Source organism: Mastacembelus armatus, chromosome 5, assembly GCF_900324485.2.
Source record: "Mastacembelus armatus chromosome 5, fMasArm1.2, whole genome shotgun sequence".
Taxonomy (NCBI): domain Eukaryota; kingdom Metazoa; phylum Chordata; class Actinopteri; order Synbranchiformes; family Mastacembelidae; genus Mastacembelus; species Mastacembelus armatus.
In genome coordinates this window covers 23,268,185-23,293,943 of record NC_046637.1, presented here as the reverse complement: position 1 = coordinate 23,293,943, position 25,759 = coordinate 23,268,185, and the positions used below count along the sequence as shown (strand labels likewise).

The 25,759-nt window shown below is 41.0% G+C and overlaps 1 protein-coding gene across 1 annotated transcript in view; it reads left to right on the top strand.

Moving 5' to 3' along the window:
- Window positions 1-25,759, top strand: part of celf4 (CUGBP, Elav-like family member 4) — a 77,303-nt gene that overhangs the window by 20,021 nt on the left and 31,523 nt on the right. Inside the window, exon 2 of the mRNA XM_026306212.1 lies at window positions 2,926-3,008. Coding sequence (XP_026161997.1) covers window positions 2,926-3,008 — 83 coding nt within the window. The remainder of the gene's footprint in view (window positions 1-2,925; window positions 3,009-25,759) is intronic.

Sequence of the window (25,759 nt, the reverse complement as noted above, 5' to 3'; positions counted from 1 at the left end):
TTATACACCGGAAAATACGGTACTTGGCTCTACTCGACTCCATTTGACTCACTTTCGGGCGTTTTCCGTTACAGTTCCGCACCACCTCAACATGGGCGGGTCGTCGTAGCATGGTAGCGCACAGTGATGTTTTGCGAGTAGCATTAACCATTTGCCACTAAAGACGATAAAGATAGAAAAACAAACGATCGCTGTTGCCGGTTTTTAAACATGGCGGTTTGAATCTTGTTCGGACATGTTCGGATATAGCGCTCATGACTCTTCCAGTGACGTCACTCTCTGGCCAGTCAGCGGCCCGCAGCCTGTTGATGTCACATTTTAGTATTGGCTCAGCTCGCTCGGAACCCTCGGCCGAAGAAGTACTAAAAAAGTACCCGCTACCAGCTACCATCCCCTAATGTAAAATCAAAAACAGAGGAGTCTAATCGAGTAGAGCTAGTGGAAAAGCCACAATAGTGAAGTGGTGGACTGCATATACCCAGAGAGCAGTATGTGTGTGCATGTATGTTTGGGAAAAATAAAAAAATGAGTCAAAGTTAGGGAAAATTCAGATTTTGGTTAAGTCAATAGAGTAACCGTCATATGGAGCTGCTACATTAAATTAAAATTAAAATTATGATCTTTTCTAATAACCAAGCACTGTGACTACTTAAACATAGTAGTTATTTTTAATCATACCTTAGTGTAAGACCTGATATTATCTGGCAAGTTTGGACATTGAAAAAAAAAAAAAAAAAAATCAAATAAACTGTCAGTGAACATTTTACTGATATGCTCAGTATCATAATTTTGTGAATTAACAATGTTTCTCTATTAAGTTACTAGCAAACATAATTCAGGTGGCCTTACATATCTCTAAAAATGTATTTGCACTTTTAGTTGTATATAAATGTCATATCTAGGAGACACGATTGCATTAAGGAATAAAGCTCATGAGCTGTGGGTGTAAGACCATAGCAGCCATGAGCTAAATTCAATTCAATTCAAAATTCTATTTATTTCTATAGTGCCAAATCACAATACAATCATCTCAAGGAACTTTACAAAACAAAAACAAAATCTAGCCAAAAGTAAAAAACTTTAAATTCATCTTCATGTCAAGGCCTATGACATTAAAAATTCTCGTTAGACATTACTGCATCAGTAATAATCAGTGCAAAAGTATATAGTAATCTATCACTAACATAAATAGTAGCGTCACCATTGGAGCATTTTTATATTGTGGTGTTGCTGGCTTTGAATACTTCCTCCACCCCTGAATATAGTGGATGAAGTGGGTGCCTATGCTGCAAATATGGGAATGAGTATCAGTCGTGTGAATCGGAGGCTCATTGTGTGCTTCCTGTGGGATGGTGCCGGCATGTAGCGCTAACACGGCAGGCCCGGAGAGGACGAGGAGGTAGCCAAGCTGTCAGCGGCCAGCTCCCACTTCGCTAATGAGAGAGAGGCCCGTTAATTAAAAACACCAACATCAGGACGACCCGGGGTTAAAGACATGGAGCCGAAAGGATGGGAGGCATGCTGCTTCTACATATAGTGCATGGTGCTGCCCTCAACAATAAACAGCCCCCAGTACGCAAAAAGAACAAAGCAAAGCCAAATGCGAAGAGCTATAAGAGTGGGGGTTGTTGCTTTAAAGTGCATTTTCTTGGAGGAGGGGTGCATGATAATCTTCTAATGCTCAGTCCTTGATGTTCTCAGAACATACTATGGTTCTTTTGTCTCACTGTGCTCGTGTCGCAGCTGGAAGAGGTTGTCAGCATGTAGACCTGTGCAACTCAAAAGATGAAAAAGACTTTTTCTTTGCTGGTGTGATGTTTACCCCATTGTTCACTAAAAAGAACTCTTTCAAATGCTTCAGAGGTCCACTGATATTGTGATCATCATGCAAGGCCAGAGATTTTTTTTTTCTTTTTTTTTTAATTTAATGAACTTTAAATGAACGCTTTTTAAAATTGTATTAATTTGTTTCTAGTCTGCCCCACCACAAACAAGCAAAAAACCTGCAGATACAGTTTGAGGAAAATTTGCCTGAAACTGAATCATGACACCACAGTCTATTGTGGAATAGTTTTTGTAAGTGTTTTATTAAACTGTCAAAAACATGAATCATTAGCCTTGATCTGCAGATTGACAGTTTGTCAGCTCGCTGACAGTGGCATGCGCCTCACTGTCAACAGGGGGTAGCGAGGGAATGGTTTACACGTTTCCCACAATTTCTTCTCCTTCCTCGCCTCCTGCATCTCCAAACTTCCTTCCACCCCCACATGTCAGCCCAGGTGCTAGCAAAACCGAGGATTGCGGGTAGTCTTGGAACATATGGAGCAGAGAGACGAAGAAATAAAGAAGAATTGTGGGAGGGGAGGGAGGGGACGGGAGGGGATGGGGCTGAGAGAGAAAGAGAGAGAAGCTGTCAGGGAAATGTCTATCCCTGTCACAGCAGCCAGAAGAGTGCGATGGACGAATGGATAACTGCTATTTCAGACTGCCAGGGAAAAAGCTCAGGCAGATTTGATGTGTTTTGCAGGCAGAGTGGCTCTCACACAACAGAATGCACAAGTCATCGCATCTACAAAGCTGCAATTTTTGGTCCCACTTTCATTTCTTTTCTTCCATGTGTTTGGATTGGCTTTGTGTATACAGGAACGTTGAGTTTGCTCAGTGGCTAAAATGCCATTTATTGTGCGCAATGTGCAGGCACACACATAAGCAGAGTCCCAATGTGGCCATGTAGACAGTTTCAGAGCAATGGCTGCAGGCTTGCTCTGTCTGTTTCTGTGTGTGTGTGTTGCATGTCTTGTTTTTTGACTATTCGCTGATAATTGGTGTAATCCCCCCTCTCACCACCCCCCAATGGCAGTCTCCCCTTCTCTGTCCCCAGTTCACATAATATAACTGCCTTTCTCTCTCTTGCTGTAATTTCAGGCTGTGCCTTCCTCACCTACTGTGCCAGAGAGTCGGCCCTGAAAGCCCAGAATGCATTGCATGAGCAGAAGACCCTGCCAGGGGTAAGTCATACACCAGGAACGCCATGTCAACCCAGAAGCAAAAATCACATTACATAAACACATCTTCACTCTGTCACAAACTACTACAGATGCTCATTTTTAACAAATAACGCCCTAAATTTATTTTAAATCTTGTCATATACTGTTTATCATTGGCTCTAGACCAGACACGAGCACAGCCCTTCTTTCTCTTAAATATCCCTCATCTTCCTCTGACATTCTCCCCCACAACCCAAACCCCCCTTTCGCTGCCTCCCCCTCTCTTCACTTTGACAGTCACAAACTCAAACCCATAGGGAGAAACCACACACAGCATCGCATCATAGGCATACTATTTATAGTCCTTCCTCCAGTTTGAGAAAATGAGTGTGTGCCTCCGTGTGTGTGTGTGTGTGTGTGCGTGTGCATGCATCCATGTGTGTGGGCAAGTGTATGAGAGATAGACAGAAAGGGATGAAAGGCGGGTGGGCGGGTAGATGTAGGCTATTTGTACATTTATGTGCATGCTCTACATTATACCCTGGACTGGCAGCAACATGACTATGTATCACGAATGTACATCACGACTGCACATCTTCACGACAGATGGATGTTACCACTTACATGTGCAATGCAGCTGAAGCAACGCGTGTCTCATTTTAATGCTCAGCACACTGTCATTACCATAGAGAAGTAGATATTGAATTGTTAGGGTACATATGTGTGTGTGAGATTATGTGCATTGTGAGCATTTTCTTCAGTGTATACATGATTTATTGATTACATATTTGTGCGTGACTGTGTGCATGTGTGTTTTTGTAATACAGCGTGCAATGACCTGGATGCACATGTATCCACACTTGCATGCGAGCGTGCAAATAAACACACACGCCCAGCTGTACATGTGTGTGTATGTGCATGATAGGAAGTTTTGATGCATCTCTGTCAGGCCTGCCTCAGTTTGCTTCGTTCGTTTTAATGACGCCTCCAGGGAAGCTGACAGTCGCCGTGTTGAGCGCACAGCCTTTGATGTGAGTGATTATGACATCACAGACGTGCAGCGGAGAAGAGCGGAGGAGTGGGGATCCGTGCTCTCAGTTTTTTTTTTTTTTTTTCCTTCCCAGTGGCATATTATTCAGAAAGAAAGACGGAGGGAGAGACAGAGAAACAGCGAGAGAGAGAGGAGGAGAGATTAAATATTTGGCCAAAATCAGAATGCGATTTTGTGTTCACACAAAATGTGCTGGCGACTGATGTTTTTGCCTTTGTTGCTATTGTTTGACACAGACCATAATACACAGGCCTAAAAACAACCTTTTTGAGGATCGTCTTTACATCTTTAAGGTAAAGCGGCTGTATCTAACTGTGTGCTACATACTAAGGCACTGACAGCAAATAAATTTACTCAGTCCGTTGCAATTGGTAGGTTTTAGAAGGACATGCTAATTAGCATTGCCTTTGCCAGTGGATGACAGTCTCAGGTTTGCATTTGATCGATGGTGAGCGTTAAGTAAACAAAGGTAATGCCATAAGACAGACCTAGATGCTCAACAAACCTTGAAGCAGACCAGGAGAGTGTCTTTTGTTGCTGGTCGGGGTAAAGCCAGCAAAACAGAATAAATGAGTTCATTAGAAACAGAGTGAGGACTTGGCCCTGGGAAAGGCAGCGGGACGTTTTATGTCGCATGGCTACACCCTCTTTCTTTGTTCCTCCAATTTTTTTTTCACCTACCTCCTTCCCTCCCTCATCCTCTATCAATCCCCCACTCACAAGCCAACACAACCAAAACCCTGCAAATGAAATCCCCTTTTTTTTTCCCTTAAAGCTTCTTTCCCCTTCACTTCGCTTCCTGATGCGGTTTTTATCGTCAAAGTTGCTCCAAAAACCCTTACATTTAAAAAGTTTGCTTTTTTCTTTCGCTGCCAGGTGAGCTGAGAGAAGAGGGGATTTGGCTTCCTAGTGGAAATGCCCTGTAAGCATGGCTGCAGGCTGTTGGTGTAGCTCAGAGAAAGCACTAAGGCCTACCTTGTGTATATGTATGTGTGTGTGTGTGTGTGTGTATGTGTGTGTGTGTGAGGGTGTGTGTGTGTGTGTGTGTGTGTGTGTGTGTGTGTGTGTGTGTGTGTGTGTGTGTGTGTGAGTGAGTGAGCCAGTGCAGTATCAGGAAAGACTTTGGGTAAACAAGCGAAAATACTGGTGTTAAAATGACACTGACATTGAACTACTTGTGATAGATGCTAAATTGTTCTCATATCCCCCTTTCCATTGTGGCATTAGAAAGTATGGGTAAGTGGGATTATGATGATGGGGACTAAGTTTCTGCTAACATAATTAAATCAACCACACCGAAAACTACAATGGCCCTGAGAGCTCAACACACTAGAAAAAGAGAAAACACAACCGAACACAGAAATACACTGCAAATTTACTTCATTTTCCAACCCACAATGTGAGCTGTCTCCAGCACCAGATTTCTGTTGTTAACTCAGCAGATATTTGTATTTGGTTGTGTTTTCTCTTTCTACAGCATTTTCTTTTCTAAATGCTTCACATGTGTTGTCAAAATGGTGAAGCTAGTTTTTTTTAATTTGGTTGTGTTTTGTCTATATGAATGTTTTCTAAAGTTGCAGTGATTTGAGCCACTATAGAAAACAGTGTGGCCTTCTCAGAAGTCCTTTTGCTACTGATCCCAGTCTGAGTCTTTTAATACTGTGTATCAAGTCCTATCCAATATTATTATATTTTCCCCAATCCAATAAAGCTTTATGGTGTATATTCAGCAGGTACAGAAAACCCACATTAACATTTCTAAAGCAATTTGGCAGAAGAATTGCTCTTTGGTAAGAAAATACAGTATAAACAGCATTATGAGTTTGCTTTGATGATTTCATATAGTGCAGTATTTTATATAATATCCATGTGTATGTATAGATTTGTTTTGGCAGGAGTTTTTTGAAAAAAAAAAAGAATCCACCAGCAGGAACTAAATACTGATGTTTGGGTGCCGTTTTAAGGCTTTAAAAATATTGAAAGGTACTATAAATGACATTATTCTGCCTGTTTCATAATCTGTAGATTCACATAGAGAAATGTGAAAAACATATTTCCTTATATGAAGTACACAGTTACTGAGCTTTTTTTTTTTGAGAAAGAGTGAAGTGAGACAGGTCTAAAATAGGCCGCGTCCCAAACGTCAGGCCCTGACTACGATATTTGTGATCCCATGCTCCAGTTTCAGACTTGTACTACAGCAAGATGCATTAAAAAGCTTCTATTGATTCTGGCAAAAGTCCTCACGAGTAGGAGGATGCAATATTTTTTTGTGCACATGTGTGTGTGGTTGTGTGCACGTGTGGGTTTCAGGGTGGAGAATGCAGAGCTCAAGCTGGAACAGGGTACAAATACCCACTAGCAAATCTTTCCTCACACATATAAATACTCTCTCACACACTCAAATGCTCATTTTGTGCACTGTGTGGGGCACCATAATGTACATATATACAGATAAATAGATAGATTTTTTTTAAGATAGATTTTGGTCCATATTGACATGATAGCATCATGCAATTGCTGCAGTTTTGTCGGCTACACATCCATGATGCGAATCTCCCATTCCACCACATCCCAAATGGGCTCTATTGGATTGAGATCTGGTGACTGTGGTGGCTGTTGGAGTATTTGAACCCATTGTCATGTTCAAGAAACCAGTTTGAGATGAGTTGAGCTTTGTGACATGGTGCATTATCCTGTTGGAAGTAGCCATATGATGATGGGTCCACTGTGATTATAAAGGGATCGACATGATCAGCAACGATACTATAATACTATACAATAATCAGGTAAGCTGTGGCATTTAAACAATGCATCATTGGTACTAAGGCGCCCAACGTGAGCCAAGAAAATATCCCCCAGACCGTTACCACACCACCACCACCACCACCAGCATAAACCTTTGATATAGGACAGGAAGGATCCATGCTGTCATGTTGTTTACACCAAATTCTGACCCTACCATCTGAATGTTGCAGCTGAAATCGAGACTGATCAGACCAGGCAACGTTTTTCCAATCTTCTATTGTCCAGTTTTGGTGAGCCTGTGTGAATTGTAGCCTCCGTTTCCTGTTCTTAGCTGGCAAGAGTGGCACCCAGTGTGGTCTTCTGCTGCTGTAGCCCATGTGCTTCAAGGTTCGACGTGTTATGCGTTCAGAGATGGTATTCTGCATACCTTGGTTGTAACGATTGTTACAGGAAGTTACTGTTGCCTTTCTGTCATCTTGAACCAGTCTGCTCATTCTCCTCTGAACTCTGACATCAAGAAGGCATTATCATCCACACAACTGCCGCTGACTGGATATTTTCTCTTTTTCGGACCATTTCAGACCACCACACCTCAGAGAAGGTTGTGCATGAAAATCCCAGTAGATCAGCAGTTTCTGAAATACTCAGACCACTGTGTGTGTGTGTGTGTGTGTGCATGCACACACCGTGTTGTGAGTTACAAAATAACACATACAAATATTCACAATACATGCACTTACACTCTAAAAACTTCTCTTGTAACAGCAATACAAAACTCCTCGTAAACACTTCCATTCAACAACATGATACTGTGGTACTCAGAGAGAGAGAGAAATAGGGAGAAAGTAAAAGAGGGAACGAGAGAAATACGACGTCGATTGACTCACACTGTAATAGTGAGCCAGATGAGAAAATATAGAACACTGTGAATCAATGCGTCATTTCAGAGCACTTTCACACACACACACACACACACACATACACAATGGAGCGCATATACACACAGAGTTTTCAGCCCAGGGGCAAACAAACAACAGAAAAGTCATGAAAGCAAATGAATAGCAGGAGAGAGGAAAGAGGAAGGGGTTGGAGAAGGCAGGTTGGAGAGAGTGGGTGGATGGAGGGAGTGGTATAGTGGTAGTGGTATAGGTGCCTCCATGACTGATTTGTGTCCGTTTCTTTTTTTCACAACCCCACTACACACGCACACGTGTGCGCACACACACACACGCACACGCACATACACCGTCCCTCAGTTGAGATAATGCCAGGGCAAGAAATCCATGGCATTGATTGGCTCCTGCGACCCAGTTTCATGGCAGCTTTTTCTCAATAAGTTGCCCTCATTGGTCAATAACTGCCAGGCTCCCCAGGTGAATTGGGTGAAGAGGTATTTGGAGGAGGAGCTTAGAGTTTTGGTGGTGCTCAGTTATAATTTGTTTCCCCTAAGCGTGCACAACCACAGGAGTTCACTCCTTGTAGATTTAGATTAGTGGTGCAGTGTGCAGGAGGCATAGCTGCACGTCCACATGAATAATGCCGCAGGCCCTGAAGCTAAAACACCCCCTCCCTCTCTCCAAGCTATCACCTCATCAACTATCCTAATCACCCTTATCCAAAAGAAAACCGTTTACCACATAATGCACGTCAATTAATGAATCCACGGTCATTGACAGAATGCCGGTGTGATGCACAAGGAAATTTGAACCTATAATGACAGCATCAATATGAATATATGCTTCACGAAAAGATACAGATTTTTGTAAACTCATAGACCTAATGAGCAGCTTATTTCATTCTCACAGGCCAAACAATAGAAGGAAAAACTAGCAGGCACTGACAGTAAAGCAAGAAAAGAATAAGCAGTATCCAGAGTCCATACCAGAACAAAGCTTTTAAGTGAAGCAGTATGCAGCCAGATCCTAGCAGGTCATAAGCCGGTAATAAAAATTCAAATGAGTCTCCACAACAGACAGTAGAAAGACTTTCTGAAAGTCGTATTTGTAATATATTCAGTGTAAAACACAGATTCTACAGTTTGTTGATAGTTCATGAATTTTCTTAAGCTTTTCTAGTAACAGCCTATAGAAAGACTGAGGTTTGTTTAATTACATAAAACATATGGCCATGTCCACATACGCCTGTCTGGGGATTTTCATGAGTTGGGTTAGATCACTGAGATCAAGTTAAGTGGCACTTTAATGGCAAAACATATAACAATATTTTAGACGACAGTGTGATTATACTACCTCCATGCAATAAGCCAGGTCCATAAAATCTATTTTTTCCCAGTTTGGTGTGGAAGAACCTGATTGGTCTGCACAGAGCCCTGACCTCAAACCTCACCTAACACCTTTGGAATAAGCTGCAGTGATCAGCCAGATGTGTGGCCGATGATCATTGATCTGTCCTCACTAATACTCTTAGGGCAGAAAGGGAGCAAATCCCTGCAGCCAGGTTCCAAATCTTACGGTAAGCCTTCACTGAAGAGTGGAGGCTGTAATATCAGGAGATTAATGCCTGTGGCGTTGGTTTGATTGGCTGATTGATTTATGTCCTGAACCAGTTGGTGGGCAGCCCATTTGAGCTTAAGCTGCCAGTATAATCCAATCAAAGTGCTTGTTCGATGGTCAAACAGCACCTGAAACCAGTGCCCAAAAATCTTTCCAATGTCAGAAATATTTTCATGTAGTGGGTGAGAACATACCAAAGGTTTGAGCTTCCCTCCCAAGTTCTCTTTTCTCTAGTACAGTCCCAGCATGTTTGCAAGACACTAAACAGCAACAACAACCAAAATGAAGTAGTGTGATTTTGGTTAAAACCCTTTAAGGAGTGAAGCATGGCTGGTGCCATAATTGTAACAAAGATCGCTACACGCCAACACACCATCTTTTGTCATATAAACTCTGAATGCTTCCATTAACACTGGGCTCTAGGCCTGATGTTACAACCTCCCATTGCCAAGTGGAGTTTGAGCAGATTGTACAAATGAGAAGGATTCATCTGTCTGGAGGCAACACTTCACTTTAGTCCAATAATCCAACTAATTTCAGAAGTGGTACATGCTACCCGCTGGGGCAATAGATTGATGATCCATATGCGAAATTACACACCTTTATACTACAGGGGCATATTGCAGCACATGTGGTTATAGCAGTAACCCAGTTTTTGATGTTAATTTAATTTTAAAATGAGAGTTTTGGCCAACATTCCGCAGTATAATGATTCAAAAATAATATATATACTGTAATATATAAGATATTTAGCAAAAGACAGCAATACCACCCTCCACTGGGACCTGTGTTGAGCCAAGTTATGTATCAATGCCTATTATAATTATAATATATTTCAAATAACACATACTCCCACTTTACGTACATTCATTCATTCATTAATTATCTATACCCATCCATCCATCCATCCATCCATCCATCCATCATCTATACCTGCTTATTCCTAATTAGGGTCACAAGGATCTTCTGGAGCCTATCCCAGCACTCTTTAGGTTAAAGGCAGGGGTACACCCTGGACTGGTCACCGGTCCATCACAGGGCCACTATATGTACATTTAGTACAAATTGTTGGTAACTAAAAAGATGAGTCCTCAGATTTCGAATGACTAGAGAGAAATAGATTAAACTGTCTGAGCGATTCAAAACCTGTTTGGTAAGTGCCATTATTGGGTGATCCTAATGTTTTTGTATTTGCTCTAAAAGCATGTCCTCACTTTAGAAATTTCAGAGGTCCCATAGCTCTTTTCAGCATCTCAGTCTATTGCTAGTTCAAGAAGCTATTGTCACAGTCTGAAATCAACCTGTCCTTACCTTGAGTTTGTATTGATCCACAAAAGTATAGCCTTATAGTGCAATGGTGAGTCTTCATATTCAGCAGCCTGCTCCACTGAGCATTTACAAGTGTTAATGTCACGTCTGCCACTTTAGGACTCTTCCATGCAGTCACCAGCATGGAAAATGGCAAAAAGGATTATTCACTTTAAGGTGAAAAAAGTCATTTGACAGAAACCTCTTTGTGATTCCCACATTAATGTGCGCTGAAAAATCAATCATCCAATTATTTCACCATTAAGGTCAATTTTTTTTTGTTTGCTTTTTAATACATAAACCTGACTGTGGCTACAACCGTTGACAAGGCGGTGACAGAAACATCAGCGGCTGCAGATAGAGCTATTATGTGTGTGTGTATATATATATTACACATATACATATATATACAAAGTACACACACACACAGATATATATATATATATATATATATACATATATATATATGATTTGAGTATCTCGATAAGCTGGTTGTGACAGTTATTCTGTCATTCTGCCATTGTCATAGTTTCACCTCCTGCTGCTGTTGCTGTATTGAGTCTGCCTCACTCCAGCTGCTTGGAAATATCCTGCCAGGTCAGGGTTTTTTCTCTCTGAATAGTTGTATACTGCAATATCGCCCTGTCTTTTACATTCTCTTAAGACCTCGCACACATACACTACAGTACATCTTTCCACAAGAGCAAATGCAGTGTTGTCTGAGCCTGTTCAGTTAATTTACCACACACATTAAACAAATTGCAGACAGATAACTAAAACAAGAAAATGCAATAAATCAGTCATAATTTATCTACTACAGTGGTATTTTATTGATCGTTGAAGAATATTATGTTCCGTACCGTATACCTTTTCTTTCTGTCATGCATTAGTGCAACCTGACTGCTCCGCTCGGCTCCTGTGTCTCTTCCTCAGTTGTCCATGTGGGACAAGGTAGAGACTTTAAAACACCAGAGAACATTTTCATTCAGTGATTTCATTTTTTCCCTCAGGGTTTACAGACCTCTTGCAGCTTTTACTGTGCACCATGAAGCACCATGAACCATTCTCTGCATTTTGTAATCTAATCTCTCTGCATTCCTCTTAGGTTCTTTCTATTAATCTAATGTTTACAGTTTTTTAAGTAAGAGTTTTAACACAATCAAACTGCTGGTTTAAAGTTTACTGAGAATAGCAACATAAATGATTTTATTAGAAGTCTATTTAAGATACTTTATTGAAGCAATGAACATGAGGTACTGTATCACCAAAATGGTTTAATAGAAGTTTGGAATAAACAGTTGTTTTAAAAATTGATGTCAAAGTTGCTTTCAGGATGAAACATTGCACTTTCAGTGGCATTATTTTAAAGTGCTACTTGGGTGTGAAGCTAGATAACAAATAAATTATTTTGAAATGACCAGCAAAGAAAAAAATTACAAGACCAGTTTGAACAAGGTTTTTTTTTTTTTTATAATGAGAACAACTAAAAGAAAAATTACCGTGTCAGTTCCAAGCAAAGGGCAATTATCATGCAATGCTTGCATTGCTGTTTTGCTGTCTTCTTTCATCATAAAACTTATGGCAGAAAACATTCAAGGAAAATATAAGTGATTACAGAGGAGCTAACGTTGTAGCAAAGCTGGAATATATATAAAATGATTAGAAGACAAGGAGACAAAGCAGGTTAGAGGTAGCCATTGATTTTTTGCTGGCATTGACTACCGTACTGAATGTTTTTAAAACCAGGACTCAGTGGGCAACATTATAGCTGTTTTTTATACTTCTAGAAGTCGTTATAAAGTAGAAACTAAGCGAACAGTTTTCACAAAGGGGTTTTTACTCTTCTGTAAATATCATTCTCATATAATGTGCCAAGAAAAACCTAAACCTATTTTATTCAGTGACCTTCTCCCTCTCACCTTGACTGTAGCTGAAAGAATGTATAATACAGCAATTTCAGTTTCTTCGTGTGGCCCCATACCAGCTGATATGTTCAACAGAGTGGGAAGTTGTGCTTAGAAATCTTATTCCAGATCCCGCTGTAGCAGCTGGCGAGCTGGTGGCCAGCAGATGTGATAATGACACAACGCACCAGCTGAGGCGGGATAGCGGGCCACGACTCAGGGAGCTTTTAATAATTGATGGCAGCCAAGGCCCTGGATTGGCCAGTAATTGCATTACAGGTCACTTCTCAATAGCAATTTGTGAAAGTTGCGGTGATGTGTGCCGGGTGGCGATCAATAGGCACTGTCCGGAGATGCAGTGTTTCCCTTCCTTCCACTCTCTCATGCTTTCTATGTTTCTGTTTGTATGAAGGCAGGACATCTGTTGGAAACATTTTCTTTCACTAGTCTCCATACAGCAACACTGTCGATACTCTTTTCCTCAAAACCAGATCAAAACACTAGTCATTTATTCATTGAAAGTGTCCTAATATACAGTATGTGATGCACTAACTAGTCAGTAGGAACCAACATTTGAGTTGCGTCATTTGTAATGAACTGTGGCAGTGGTGGCTGCGACGTTAACATGGTTGTAATGTTGATAGTAAAACTGTTATTTCTGATAGAAATCTGTGATAATTGTACTCTGATCTTCACCATTTTGGTTTGGATTAGATTGTGTCTCTGGCACACACTGATGACATCACCACATAACTGTGTGTTTCTGTTTTTGTTGGTTTTTTTTGTAAAGTGCCTTGAGATGATTGGATTGTGATTTGGAGCTGTACAAATAAATTGAAATTAAAATAACTGAAAACCTGACCTGATAGACTCAGAAGTCAAGATCCAGGCTAGTTCTGTTTTTCTTAAATACCCAATAATGATAGTGTTATCTTGATGTTACCAATTTTGACCATTCTTTCTTTCTGTTAAATCAGCATTTTGTGAGTTCCTTGAGTTTTTGCACATGCAATGCTAAAATGACTGGAGTGACACTTTAAAATAAAAATATATGGCATGGGAGGCTAAAACATAAGTGAAAAATAGTCTCTGGTTCACAAGGTTAAAATAGCACAAGAGCTCAAATCCAGCCTCATCACAATGCACAGAGTGCTTTACTTTCCACTGTAGTGCAGACGCTGAGCCCTGTGCCCCCTCTGGCTCCCCAGCTGCACTCATTCTCATGGAAGTTATTTACTGTTTTAGCCACTGACTCCCTCACACACACACACACACACACACGCACGCACGCACGCACACACACACACGCACACGTGCGCGCACACACAGACACAGACGCACACACACAGAGACACATGCACGCACGCACGCACACACAGACACAGACGCACACACAGACACACACAAGCAAGCACACATTCCTTCTCTTTCTCTTTTCTTGCTCGCATTGTTGATATCTCAACCACTCTGACATGTAAACTATCACTGTGCCATCTCACCGCATCTGGTGTTCATTGTTTCTCTCTCTCTCGCTTTCTGTCTCCTTCACTCTTTTCCTCCTCCTGCTCCCTCTGCTGTGGCATGGAGAGGAGGGAGAGCAGAGGAGAGCGGAGGAGACAGTAGATTTTGCATGCTCTAAATACAGCCTCTATGTGTGTGGGGTGCTGTCATCAAAGGAGAGAAGGGACAAGGGATGGTTCAGTTCTTGTGACCAAGTGTGTATTAATTCTGGCAAACATCAGAGATGCTTCCTCATCCATCTTGCTGTGTTTTCTCTCCTTCTCTTTCCCTCCCTCTCGTCACTCTCTTTAACCCTCTTTTTAGCATCATTTTGTCCACATTGCCTTTTTTTGTTTCGTTATGTCCTTATGCCCTGCCTTTGCTTGCCTGATGGTTTTGATGTGTCTCACCTCACTTGCATGTGCTTGGTGGGGTGTGACAGCATTGAGAAGTCACCAAAGAGGTAAATGATGGTAGGCCATCCATCATGCTTTATGGACTCTGTATGGTGCTGCCGTGGAGAGTGGCTGCACTGTGCAGTAACTCAGAACACTCTGTCCCTCCATATAACCTGGCAGGGGCTCTGCCGCTCACCTCGCCTCTGCTGGGTGAGTGTTTATGCGTGCGAGACACAGGAACAGTGTTGGTCTGACTCACCCACCTAAACGTTTCTCAGCGTGTGTTTGCAATGCAGTGTGTGAGCATGTGGGTGAGGTGGGGAAACAGAAAGTGTGTTTGTCCACACTGCCAGACTGCATGCAACAAGCCTTCATTATGGCCTGATATGCTGGGAGCTTCAACTTTGACCAACCGATGTAACATATTTTGTGTGTATGTGAGAGAGATAATCATTTTAAAAACCGGTGCTGTGTCTTTTTAGGTGATAGTTTAAGTTGATGTGAAAGTACATTGAGCTACTGATCACTGTAATCATCCCTATTCTAAATACTGGTTGACTCTGGTCACATGCAGGTTTGTTTCCGGGCCGCAACTCTGGCAAAAATCCTACACACAAACGCCAAGAGGATGTTTTGTTTAGCTAACTCACACTGCTGAATCATCATATTAACGCCATGGTAGATTTTTAGCCTTTTTCCACCAGTGGGGGTCGGCCTGCCTTTATGAAGCAGAGCCAAACAGGCATCTGTTGGCATGTCCATTTCCATTAGCAGGGGATAAACATGTGGTCTGGTCCAGTCGGCCCTGGACAGAGTGGGGCTGTGCACCGCCATTATGTCAGTGGGCTCAATGACATGTGATCAGCTAAAATCTCACACCGTCACAGTGACCAGGTTGGTGCAAATACCATGAAATCATGTCATCAAATCATTACATTGCATTCAGCATTTTCTTGTTATTTGAAATTTTATCATATTAGAATTAGAAGATTATAAAATAGAGCGTGTCAGTTGGTCTTCTGATGAGGCACGATTTAGCATGATTATAATGAAATACAAAATACTACCTAATGCCCAGGGCTCCATGTTACAAAGTATTCACCAATATTGCTAGTTACATGTCACTTCTGTTACATCAGCAGCTTCCGCTATACACACGTGATCCAGATGCAGAAGATACTCTGAGTGTGACAGTGGAGTGGGAACAAAACAGCATGGCTGGTGTGTAGCTCAATATGACTCAACCATGCACACCTCAGTTAGGCATCACAGAAACCCTGTTAGCCTCCTCTTTCCTCAAACTTTAGTTCAGGAAGGGCCCAAGAACTTAAACACACAGACAACATGGGAGCACTGTGTTAAACCAGAGTTGAAAAAATGGAAACCTATCTTTAAATAAAACGCACTAACGGTACTTACACAGCAACAATTGTACCAGCTGGATCACAACCATGTAAAATCTTTCTATCCCTCTTACTCTCGTACACCCTCTCTTCCAACCTTTTTTCATTTCCATTCATTCCTCCTGTCTCTCTATCCTCCTCCTCCACAGCTCCCTCTCTCTGGTGAAGCCTTTCACACTTTTCTTTTGTCACCTTTCCACATGGAAGAACAATTGCTTTGACAGAGTTCACTCTGTCTCTCTCTCTCTGCCCTCCTCTCCCACACTTCCTCCCCTCGCTACCACTCTCTTAGATCCAGAGGGAATCATACTGTCTGAACCAAATGCGCCACAAACTTGTCAGATGATGTTTGTTTTCCACCCCCTTCCCGTACCTCTTTTTCAGCTCGTGTGTGTGTTTTAACTCTGTCTACATATTTGACAAAGTGCTGTGACATGCACCGCACTCGCACGTCAACAGAATGAAATTTTGCAGTGTCATTACTGAAATAGGAATCTGCAGTGGGGGAAAAGAGTGGCGGCCAGACTGAGTCACAAGGTTTTGTGTGATAGTAAGGTTTGTATATTCAGACAGCTTGTTAGCATATTTGTAAGGACTGTAAGTAAACAACCTTTTGTCTGAGACTCCCTAGATACTTTGAATAAAGGATATTTTGCTGAAAACCAAAAAGTGTTTAAGGGACCGAACAGCTGTGTTCTTGTACTGTTATAGAACTCCACAGAGAGACAAACTCTCTATCCAAGAAAATGTAGCACAGACTCTCACATCATTTCAATGAGGACATTATTTGCTTGCTAAATAACTAGGACTTATTACAGCCTGGCTCAAAGACAGATTCCAAAGGGTCCTGATCCATGTGGATTTGATGGAATCCATGAAAGTCAGAAGAGTTGAGCCATGGCAGTAACACTAGAATTGGCTGGGGGCCAGGGTATGATATTATGGGCCCTCAGTCAAGCCATCTGGGCAGTTTACTTATAGATTACAAAGTTATGATTCCTCTTTGTCCTAACTTTAATAATAAGCTTGATGCTATATATAGCTAAATCCTAGGAGGTATAGAGAATGTGGCCTTCCAAAGGCAGTACAGCCAAGGGGTCTTATCTGTTAAGAGTATTTTTAGATAACTGATCAATGATAGACAGGCTGAAAGAAGGGAACTAAGAAGAGCAGGGCAACAGAACCTAAGCAAAGAGGACACTCAGAAGGATAAGTCTGTCAAGGAGCATTGTAGCTCACCTTTGGCGATCCCACACTATAAGTACTCCTCTAAAACTCATCCCAAACTTTGGCAAGATGCAGCACCTGCACCAACATCCTTTATGAATGTCACACCCCGTGAGAGGAAAATGATTACGTTGCAAAGAAGACAGGGGGCAGAACAGGAGGGGTGGGAGAAAAAGAAAGAAGAAAAATCACTTTGATGGATTACGCCCCTCGTGGGACAACCTTGTAACATTTTTGGACAGGATTTTACCTCGCCCAGATTCTCTCTTAGAGCAATGATTCTCTTTTTCTTTCGTCTCCCTTTGTCATCCCAGACGTGCGCTGGCTGTGACAATTGTGCCAACGCTGACACCTAATGATACCGCGTGCAGGAAATAATTACTATCAGTGATTAAGAGAGGAGACGTGGTTTCTACCACACATGCTGTTTTTGGGTGGGGGAGCACTTTAATTGCCTTTGCCAAATAAACTATGACTGAAGATGCATGGACAGAGACGTCTTAATGGAGTCTTAGTGCTTGGTGGCAAAGACGGGGACTTCAGGGCCATTGGCACTCCCTGTACACAGATGGTGCCGACTGTTCACAACTGGTGGCTGTTGTTGACCAGTGGATTGAGGGCACCTGTGACATTAAATACACAAATGAATTCCTCACTGGTTATGAAACAGATCATTAGCATGTTTGTGAGAGGCATGCATTAACTGCTTTTAAATGCTAAAGGGCCAAGCATTTCGAGGTAGTCACAGGTTTAACCCTGTAAAGTTCTACAGTTAAACAATGATAACTTTGTAGATGGGTTGTTTTCAGCTGTTTGTTGGAGGTGCGGTGCTTGTGGAGTTTTGTTAGCCCTCAAACACATCTAGACCTAATTAACAATCATGTGTGGAACATGATTTAGTCAACGTGGTTTTGGGCAAGAATCTGATCCAGCCAATAATTCGTTAACAGGACAATAACACATCTTACTATGCAATAAAGGACTTAAAAGTTCACCGTGGCTTTTGGAGGAGCACTAAACTACCTAGCGTATATATTTTCTCTTCATTGGCTGCCATGAATATCTCTTTCTGCACTCTAATAATTAAAATGCCTGCTTTTTCTCCTCAGCACGTTCTTAAATTCTTGTCTCTAAGATACTGCTTTATCATTTTATTGATTTGGGGGACACCTTTTATGGTAAGAAGGAATTGCTTTGTGTCGTTCCACTGCATTTCCCAGTGATCCTTTTGAAACGGTGTCACCAGTATCTGACTGGACTGACAGCAGGTCCCTTAATCCCAAACAAGCTAACATGGAATGAACTACTGACACTAGTGAGGCACACAAAGACAGGATTTTAGAGCTACTGTGTCTACAGAGACAAGATAATATCTACCCTGCATTAATACACCTAATATGATGATGTGATAACTGTTTTGTAAGGGCATTGCTGCAGACATGCTACAGTTGCCTCAGATATTTAACCAATAGTAACGCCAACTCAAGGTGTCTGCTGCTTAGCAGGTTTGCCACTGGATCTACTGTACATTAGTACTTAGCAATACATCTAAATGACTGCATCTCAAGCTAGGCACTCGTCCAAAATAATAATATAAGTCACTGTGGACTGCAGCTAATAAATGACAGTTCAGTGAGTCCAAGAGGAAAATATACAGCATGCATCACTCAGTCACCATTATAATTTTTTCCATCTCGAAAAAAGCAATGCAAACGTTAATTCTTCCGTAAACCCAAAGACATTTACTTTTCATTTTGCCTCCCTCTAAGCAAACAATGGTTTTTAATATTTAAGTGTGCTGATGGCACTTCTGCACATACTTCCCCTCAGCTATGGTGCAAACAGGAAGCAGTTAAACATTCGGTACTGGTGATTGCAAATGCTGTGTTTGTTAGGTGAGGATTGATAACCATCACAGATGTAATTTCTTCATGGCTGCTTAAATGTGTTTAGTGAGCAAATGGGAAAACAGAACTGATGATGGGAGACCAAATGTTTTCTTAATTGAATGTCCTTGTCTTATTTGCTATAATCAGTCACATCTTAACATTCTACTGGTTTGTACTGACTCAAAATTGTCTTTGGAGTTTGATATACAAATCCTTTAGTTGCCAACTGTGTGCAGGCAGTGGTGCTGGTTAATCAATAATAATTTAACAGTGAATTATAGCTGCATATGTGCACATTCTGGACAGTGTGAGCACAGTATGATTCTGGTGTGTTTACTCAGTGGATGCTGAGTCAACAATAATGACACAGCATTTCTTATTTTCTTGTTCTCCCCCTCACTGTCTCTCTCTCCCTCTTTGGGATTTCTCGGCTATTTTTCTTTTCTTGATCTCATTACATCATGACTTAAGGGCTGTATTCATTAAAGTTTAAAAGTACAATGCACTCCAAAGTCACTCACAGTGAATAACGCAGGCCCCGTTAGTCTGTCTCAGACTGCTCACTCTCTCCATCTCCATGTCTTCACTCCTCCGTCTTTTTTGTCTTTCTGTGCCACGCTGAAGACCTGCAAGCGCCACTTTCTTTCATTTGCTCTGCCTCTCTTTCACCAGTGAAGCAGAGCACTGGGAAAATCTGACAACGCTTGTAGCAGCATACAAGCTGCAGCGCTTTCAACATAGCCCAGATGTTGAGACTGGCAGTTGACTCTTGACAACAATGCTCCGGTTCTTTAATTAAACTCTGTGCCGACAATGTGATATTTATATGAGCAAGAAAATGTTTTGTGTCTTTGATTGTTTTTTCCTGTTTTAAAACTTGGCTCTTAGAAAAGAATCATTTCACCCCTCAAATGACGGAACGTGACTCATCAACTAATTTGGTTTTTAAAGACAAACTTACATAACATGGCCCTGGGAGCAAAACATGGTAAATAAATCTTTTAAAATGGAAGCTGACTGTATGTGGTCGCAGCCGGTAATGTGGTGTGAAAATGTATATGCATATTTTCTTCAGTTTTTCTGCAATAATTCAAAAATGTGGATCTTGTACCAGTTTTTTGAAAACTATATCATTCTGTTAATTTTGTGTGATTCAGGCATTTTTCTAAAATTATTTTCTGAATGCACATAAGTATTAATTTCCTACTTTTCTTTGACTCCTTATCTGTCATAAGAATATGTATGGCGTTGTAAGTATTAACAACTGCCTGGCAGCTGATGTGTACTGTACTGTAATTAAATCCAGAGACTATCTGCCTGCATGCTCTTTATTTATTTATTTTTTAACCCTCAGTCCTTCTTAAAACTGCAGGAAGATTTCTGTCCAATTATGTGGCATCAACTGCCAGTGTTTGGAGAACAGATAGACACGCATGTATGTAGTTATTAATCATTGGATGTCATCTTTGGGCAACACAAAATGCGTGTGGTGATGAATTATTGATATGATCCTGGAGATAACAGTTGCGCTCTAATTGCATGTCATCATTACCAGGTTGAAACCAGTCTCCTTGTCCTCTTAATGTGATTACACATTCATAATTGTGCTGTTATTAGCCTAGTTTATTATTCACAACAGCAAAGCTCACTAATTGGCATGGGACTGCAGCATGATGGCACTCATTCACTTTATGAAACAAATGTTTTGGATTTATATCTTCAATAAGAATGCCCTATAATTTATTTTTTTGAACAAAGGAACACATGACTATGGTTTAGATGTTTGCAGATGGGACTGAATAACTTAAATATGCTCCAGGGAAGATTATGAATTATGAATGTGACAAGTTGAATTTTGGTTCTAGTTTCTTTTGACATGACTTGCATGGTGATGTTTATTCCAATGGATCATCTTTTAGTTCATGCAGCACTTCAGGCCATGACAAAGGTATCTTGAGAAGTGATTGCAGCAATTTCAAACATTTTTTTTGGAGATGTTCATATGGCCCAGGTTAATCCTAAACATACTCGAACACTTGAAATTGACCAGGTTGCTATGAAATTTGTCATGTAAACTCAGAAGATGCTTTATAACCTATTGTACACCATACTATGCAGTCTGCTCAGCAAGTTAAAGCTCACAAAGGATAAAGAGTTGATAAACTCTCCAGAACAGACGCAATTTTATCGTATTCATTTTCTGGGTTTGTGCTGCTTCTGAGTGCTTCTGTTTTTCTGTATGATGTGTCAGGACTGTTGTCCATCAGTCGTTTCAGCAAATGTCCCAGAAAACAACATTTAACTTTAATATTCAAGTGACAAAACCCATGCCAGGACGAGGTCAGAGGTAAATAATGGATCAAAAACAAATTACACCTCAGCATGGAAGATTTCTGTTTATTTCCTGTGTCCCACTTCCAACAGGTTTTTTAAAGCAAGGCCAGTTAGGTATAAATCGAACTAAACCTTGACTTGACTTGAGTGTTTATGACTGTAATCCTGACAATGAGGTTTTAATAATCTGAACAAATTGTTCCTCCTACCCTAAACCTGACCAATGTGTTTTGTTGTTGTTGGATGTGTCTGGTGTGTGCTACAGGTTTTAGCTACTCCATGATGGGACTGTGATGTGTTTTACAGTAGTAAACTCATCAGCCAATATATTATTTCTAGGCACTATTTTCACTATAGTTTCTCTGGAGCAGGTACTCCACAGGGGTATTATTGCTATTATTATATTATATTAGTGTAATTCCATTTCCCTTACTCTTCCCCAGTCTTTAATTCCTTTTTGCCTCCATCAAACCTCACTTGTTTTTTTTTTTTTATTCTTAAAATGTCCTCATCTTCAGCTCACCTCGCTCCAAACCCCCTCCAGCTCCTCTGTCTATCTCCATCTTTCTCTCTCTGGCTTACTAACCACCCACCCTTCCACCCTCCTTACCATATCTCCCCACCTTTTCCTCACCCTCCCCACCTCTCACACTCCATCACCAGCTTCTTATCTGCCTCTCTCTCTGCATTTGCATCACCCTCACTTTTCCTTCTCCCTTCGTCTAACTCTTTGCCAACATGAACTCACTTTCTCCCCCTCTCTCTCTTTTTCTCACTACACTGTGTGGGTCTCTCTGCGTCCCTCTGAGGGATGTTTAATTAAGCGTAGGGCTGTATGTCAGAGAGAGAGGGAGAGAGGGAGTGAAGGGGAGACAACTAATGCTATCTGAAGCTCTGGCCTAGACTAGGCAGGACTTCCTCCTCCTTTTCCTTTACTCCTATTCTGTCTTCTCCTCCTCTGCCTCACCCTCTGCCATTGGCCTGGGCCAGCCATAATTACCCTGCTCATTAACAGAGGGAAGAGGTAGAGGGGAGAGGGGGAGCCAACAGGGGAGTGAACGAGGACAAAAGAAGAAGAACAAAGGAGCACGGCAGGACAGGTGAGAAGTTAGCACTCACAACTAAGACTGTAATTTCAGGGAATGAAATGGTATTTGGCTTAAAATAAACCTTTGATTGTTTTTGTTTTCAAATAGCATCCTTATCTATACACTTGTGAGCCAGGCACCACACAGTTCTGTAATTTTAAAGATTAAATTTATCTTCTAAAGTTTAAGTTGAACTTATACTACAGTACAGTGGGATTTTAAATAAGATTTTCCTTCTTCTGGAAGAGAGTCTAGACATTTTGGTTTAACTTTGATGCTCTATGAGAAGTCTTCGGGGAAAAGGTTCTGGTGTTTTCCCTGTAAACATTCAGCTCTGATCTGACCCCTAGTGGATATATTTTTTAATCTTTAAAGACCCATGAAGCTCCATTAAAGTATGTGAACAATAACATATTACAGCAACTTTTCACCATGCTCTTACAAACAGGGTAAGCATCAGCTACTGAGAAATATCTAGGCTGCATTTTCACTTTTCTCACCAAAGCCTGCATTAGTTACAGAGCAGAGAGACGTAGCTTGTGTCAGGTGTGTTGATGCACAGTCTTTACAAGCTTATACTCTTGTTTGTCCAGGCAAAGTTCCAAGAGAGCAGGTTCATCTGGCCCACATGTTGAGAGCTCTTTGGCTGTTTGGCCTCCTGTGTGGAGATTGGCTCAGATTACATTTATGCTTCCTTTTTAGTCAATTTACTAAGCACTAGGGATTTTTATTCAAGGGGCAAACTGCTTAAACACATCTTCAGATTTCCATGTTCCCAATGTCAAGTTTATATGTTTCAATGATCCATTTGCATTTGTCATTGAGGGAGAATGACAGAAAAATGTCAAACCTAAAATCTTATATGTCCAGATGTGTTCAAAATAAACAGCATAACTCAGCTGAGTCTTGTAATGCAATACTGCTCCTTATTTCGATCTATCTTTTTTCTTTACCCATCCATTTATTACCATGCATGTATCATCTTATGTCAGCCTCAGCTCTTTGTGTGCCATTCTGTCCACATTTTACTCTCTCCCCCCTGAATACTTCACTCCTGTTCCCCTTTCTGTCTCGTAGTTTTACCCTGTGCCATAGTCTTTATTAAAATTCCCTAGTTCAAATGAATCTCATAAAAATGGTGAATAAAATAACATTCAGATTATCAGGTGTCAATGCTCTGCTGTGCCAACATGTTTCACTCCTAGAAGCTAAACTTTAGTTGCCCTCTCTGATGTAGGGGAATGTTTTGAGCAATGGGAGTTTTCAAAAAATCTTTCCTCCCTCATTAATTGCGCTTATTGCACAAATGATGACTCCTGTCTAATTATATGTGCATTGTTTTGTACTTGCAACTAGCAACAGCATTTTGCAGTTTTCACAGTTGTCAAAAATGTAACATTTCAAGGAGCATAAAATTTTTAAAAACACAGATTGGAAATTTTCTAAGGGAGATAAATATTTAATTTAATGTTCTGGGCAAGTGCTGTATGTACTGTATCTCTGCAGACAGGAGATTTCTAAATAGAAAACCACCTAACTGGAAGGTAACTGTGGCCAAACATCTTAAAGGCTTCATCAAAAAATATCTTCTCTTGTAATATTGTGTCCCCTCCTTGTAGTCATAAAATGGTTTTAATGTTTAAAATGTTTTTTATTGGTGGCTACCCATAAACACTAAGAACTCCAAAGCACAGCCATCTAAATACCAGTTCAAATCCCTCCTGCAACAACAATCTAATATTTAGGAGACATTTTGAATTCAGACCAGAACCCTCTAAACATCCTCTGCCAGAAGTGAAAGAACTGCTCTCTGTTTCACTCTGTACCTGAACATCAAGGCTGGATTAGTAACAGCAAAGCAGGCAAGTGCTGTCGGGCCACAGAACTCAGAGGTCCCAAAACCTGTGTGTGCATGTCAATTAGTTGCACAAATTTCTAAGAATTATCTTTAAGTGATTTGAAATATGAAGGTGTTATACTGACTAAAATAAGTCTTGCTTCATTAGTTAATTTTGTGGGTATGATGAATGGGTCAAAAATTGTGTTTTGTGTGTGACAGGATACCTACACAATTCATGGAGGGCAGGAGGGACAGTACGCAGGAGCACCTCCTCCTAACACGTTAATCTGGCCATGTGTGTTATATCTGTGAATATTCAGCATGTGAAAAAATGTGACATTATGAACTATAGCCACAAGCCATGCACAAGACTCCAAAGCTAAACAGATTGACCAAGCCTTCTTCATCATCCTTAGTGATGACCAGATCAGTGTTACTGAGACAGGGATGTACTTGTATGCTGACGACTCATCTTTCTGTACATGAAGAGATGGATGAAGTAAAAGCTAGTCTGAACAGGTGTCACCACCAAATAAATGTATGAAACGACACCTGGAAAATGACTTTTCAGTTAACTCTGTGCAAGTTCATGATATTCTCAAGAAAGAGGGTTCATTTAAAGCTGGATTTGCACATCTGTGGTCACCAATCAGCATGTTTTAAAAGTCAGGGGCTTAAAATAGACCATAAAGAACAAGTCAAAGTCTGTCATGCATTATGGTTCACTCAGGTTGCAGCTGTGACAATCTGTTAACAGAAGCACATGCTTCACTGCCACGTGGACCTCCCAGTTATGGCCCTCGGTATGTGTCCAGATGTGTCAGCAATGGCACTGTCCATGTCACACCAGGCCATGTGCACTTTCTTCCAGTCTCTAAATGTGCTTCTTGGATCAGAGTTCCCTTCAAACTGCTGTGTGAATATGCAATAGCCTCCCTGAGGAATGTGTAAATAAGAGACACTGGATTCCCAGTGTTTAAGGACAGAATGCTCCTACACCTCCTGGCTATGCCATTTTTTAACTGTTGAGCTATAATGAACCATATGTTTGGCTAACCAGATGGAACGGTGACTTTAACTTGGATATTCTACACTATCTTTCACTTCTGCTATCAAAAATGAGACTACTACACAAAACCTGCCCTCACAAATTGCATAAACATTGGCAAATCCAGCACAATACTTAGTTAACTAGCCTATGTTTTATTTCAATGATCCTGCCCTAAACACTTATATGCAACTTACTGATTACATGCAAGGTGGGCTTTAGATGACAAGCAAACTGCTCTTCCAGGCCAGTGAGCTTGTTTGATAAATTACATGCATTTCTCCAGGCACACACTACATCTGAAACAAGGTGGACGAGGCTTAATAGATCTGGTTTGTTTATCCGTTAACAATCAGTCCTGGCTGGTGATTTTTCTGACTAGCATTTAGCCTGCAACACAAAAGTTAAAACTTTGGCTGTTGAAACCAGTCAGAAATATTTGAAAGCGACAGGAGAAAGTCAGTTTGTGCGTATTTTTTCTGGTCCCTTATGCCTTTAGGTCAGTATAATCAATAGCTCCT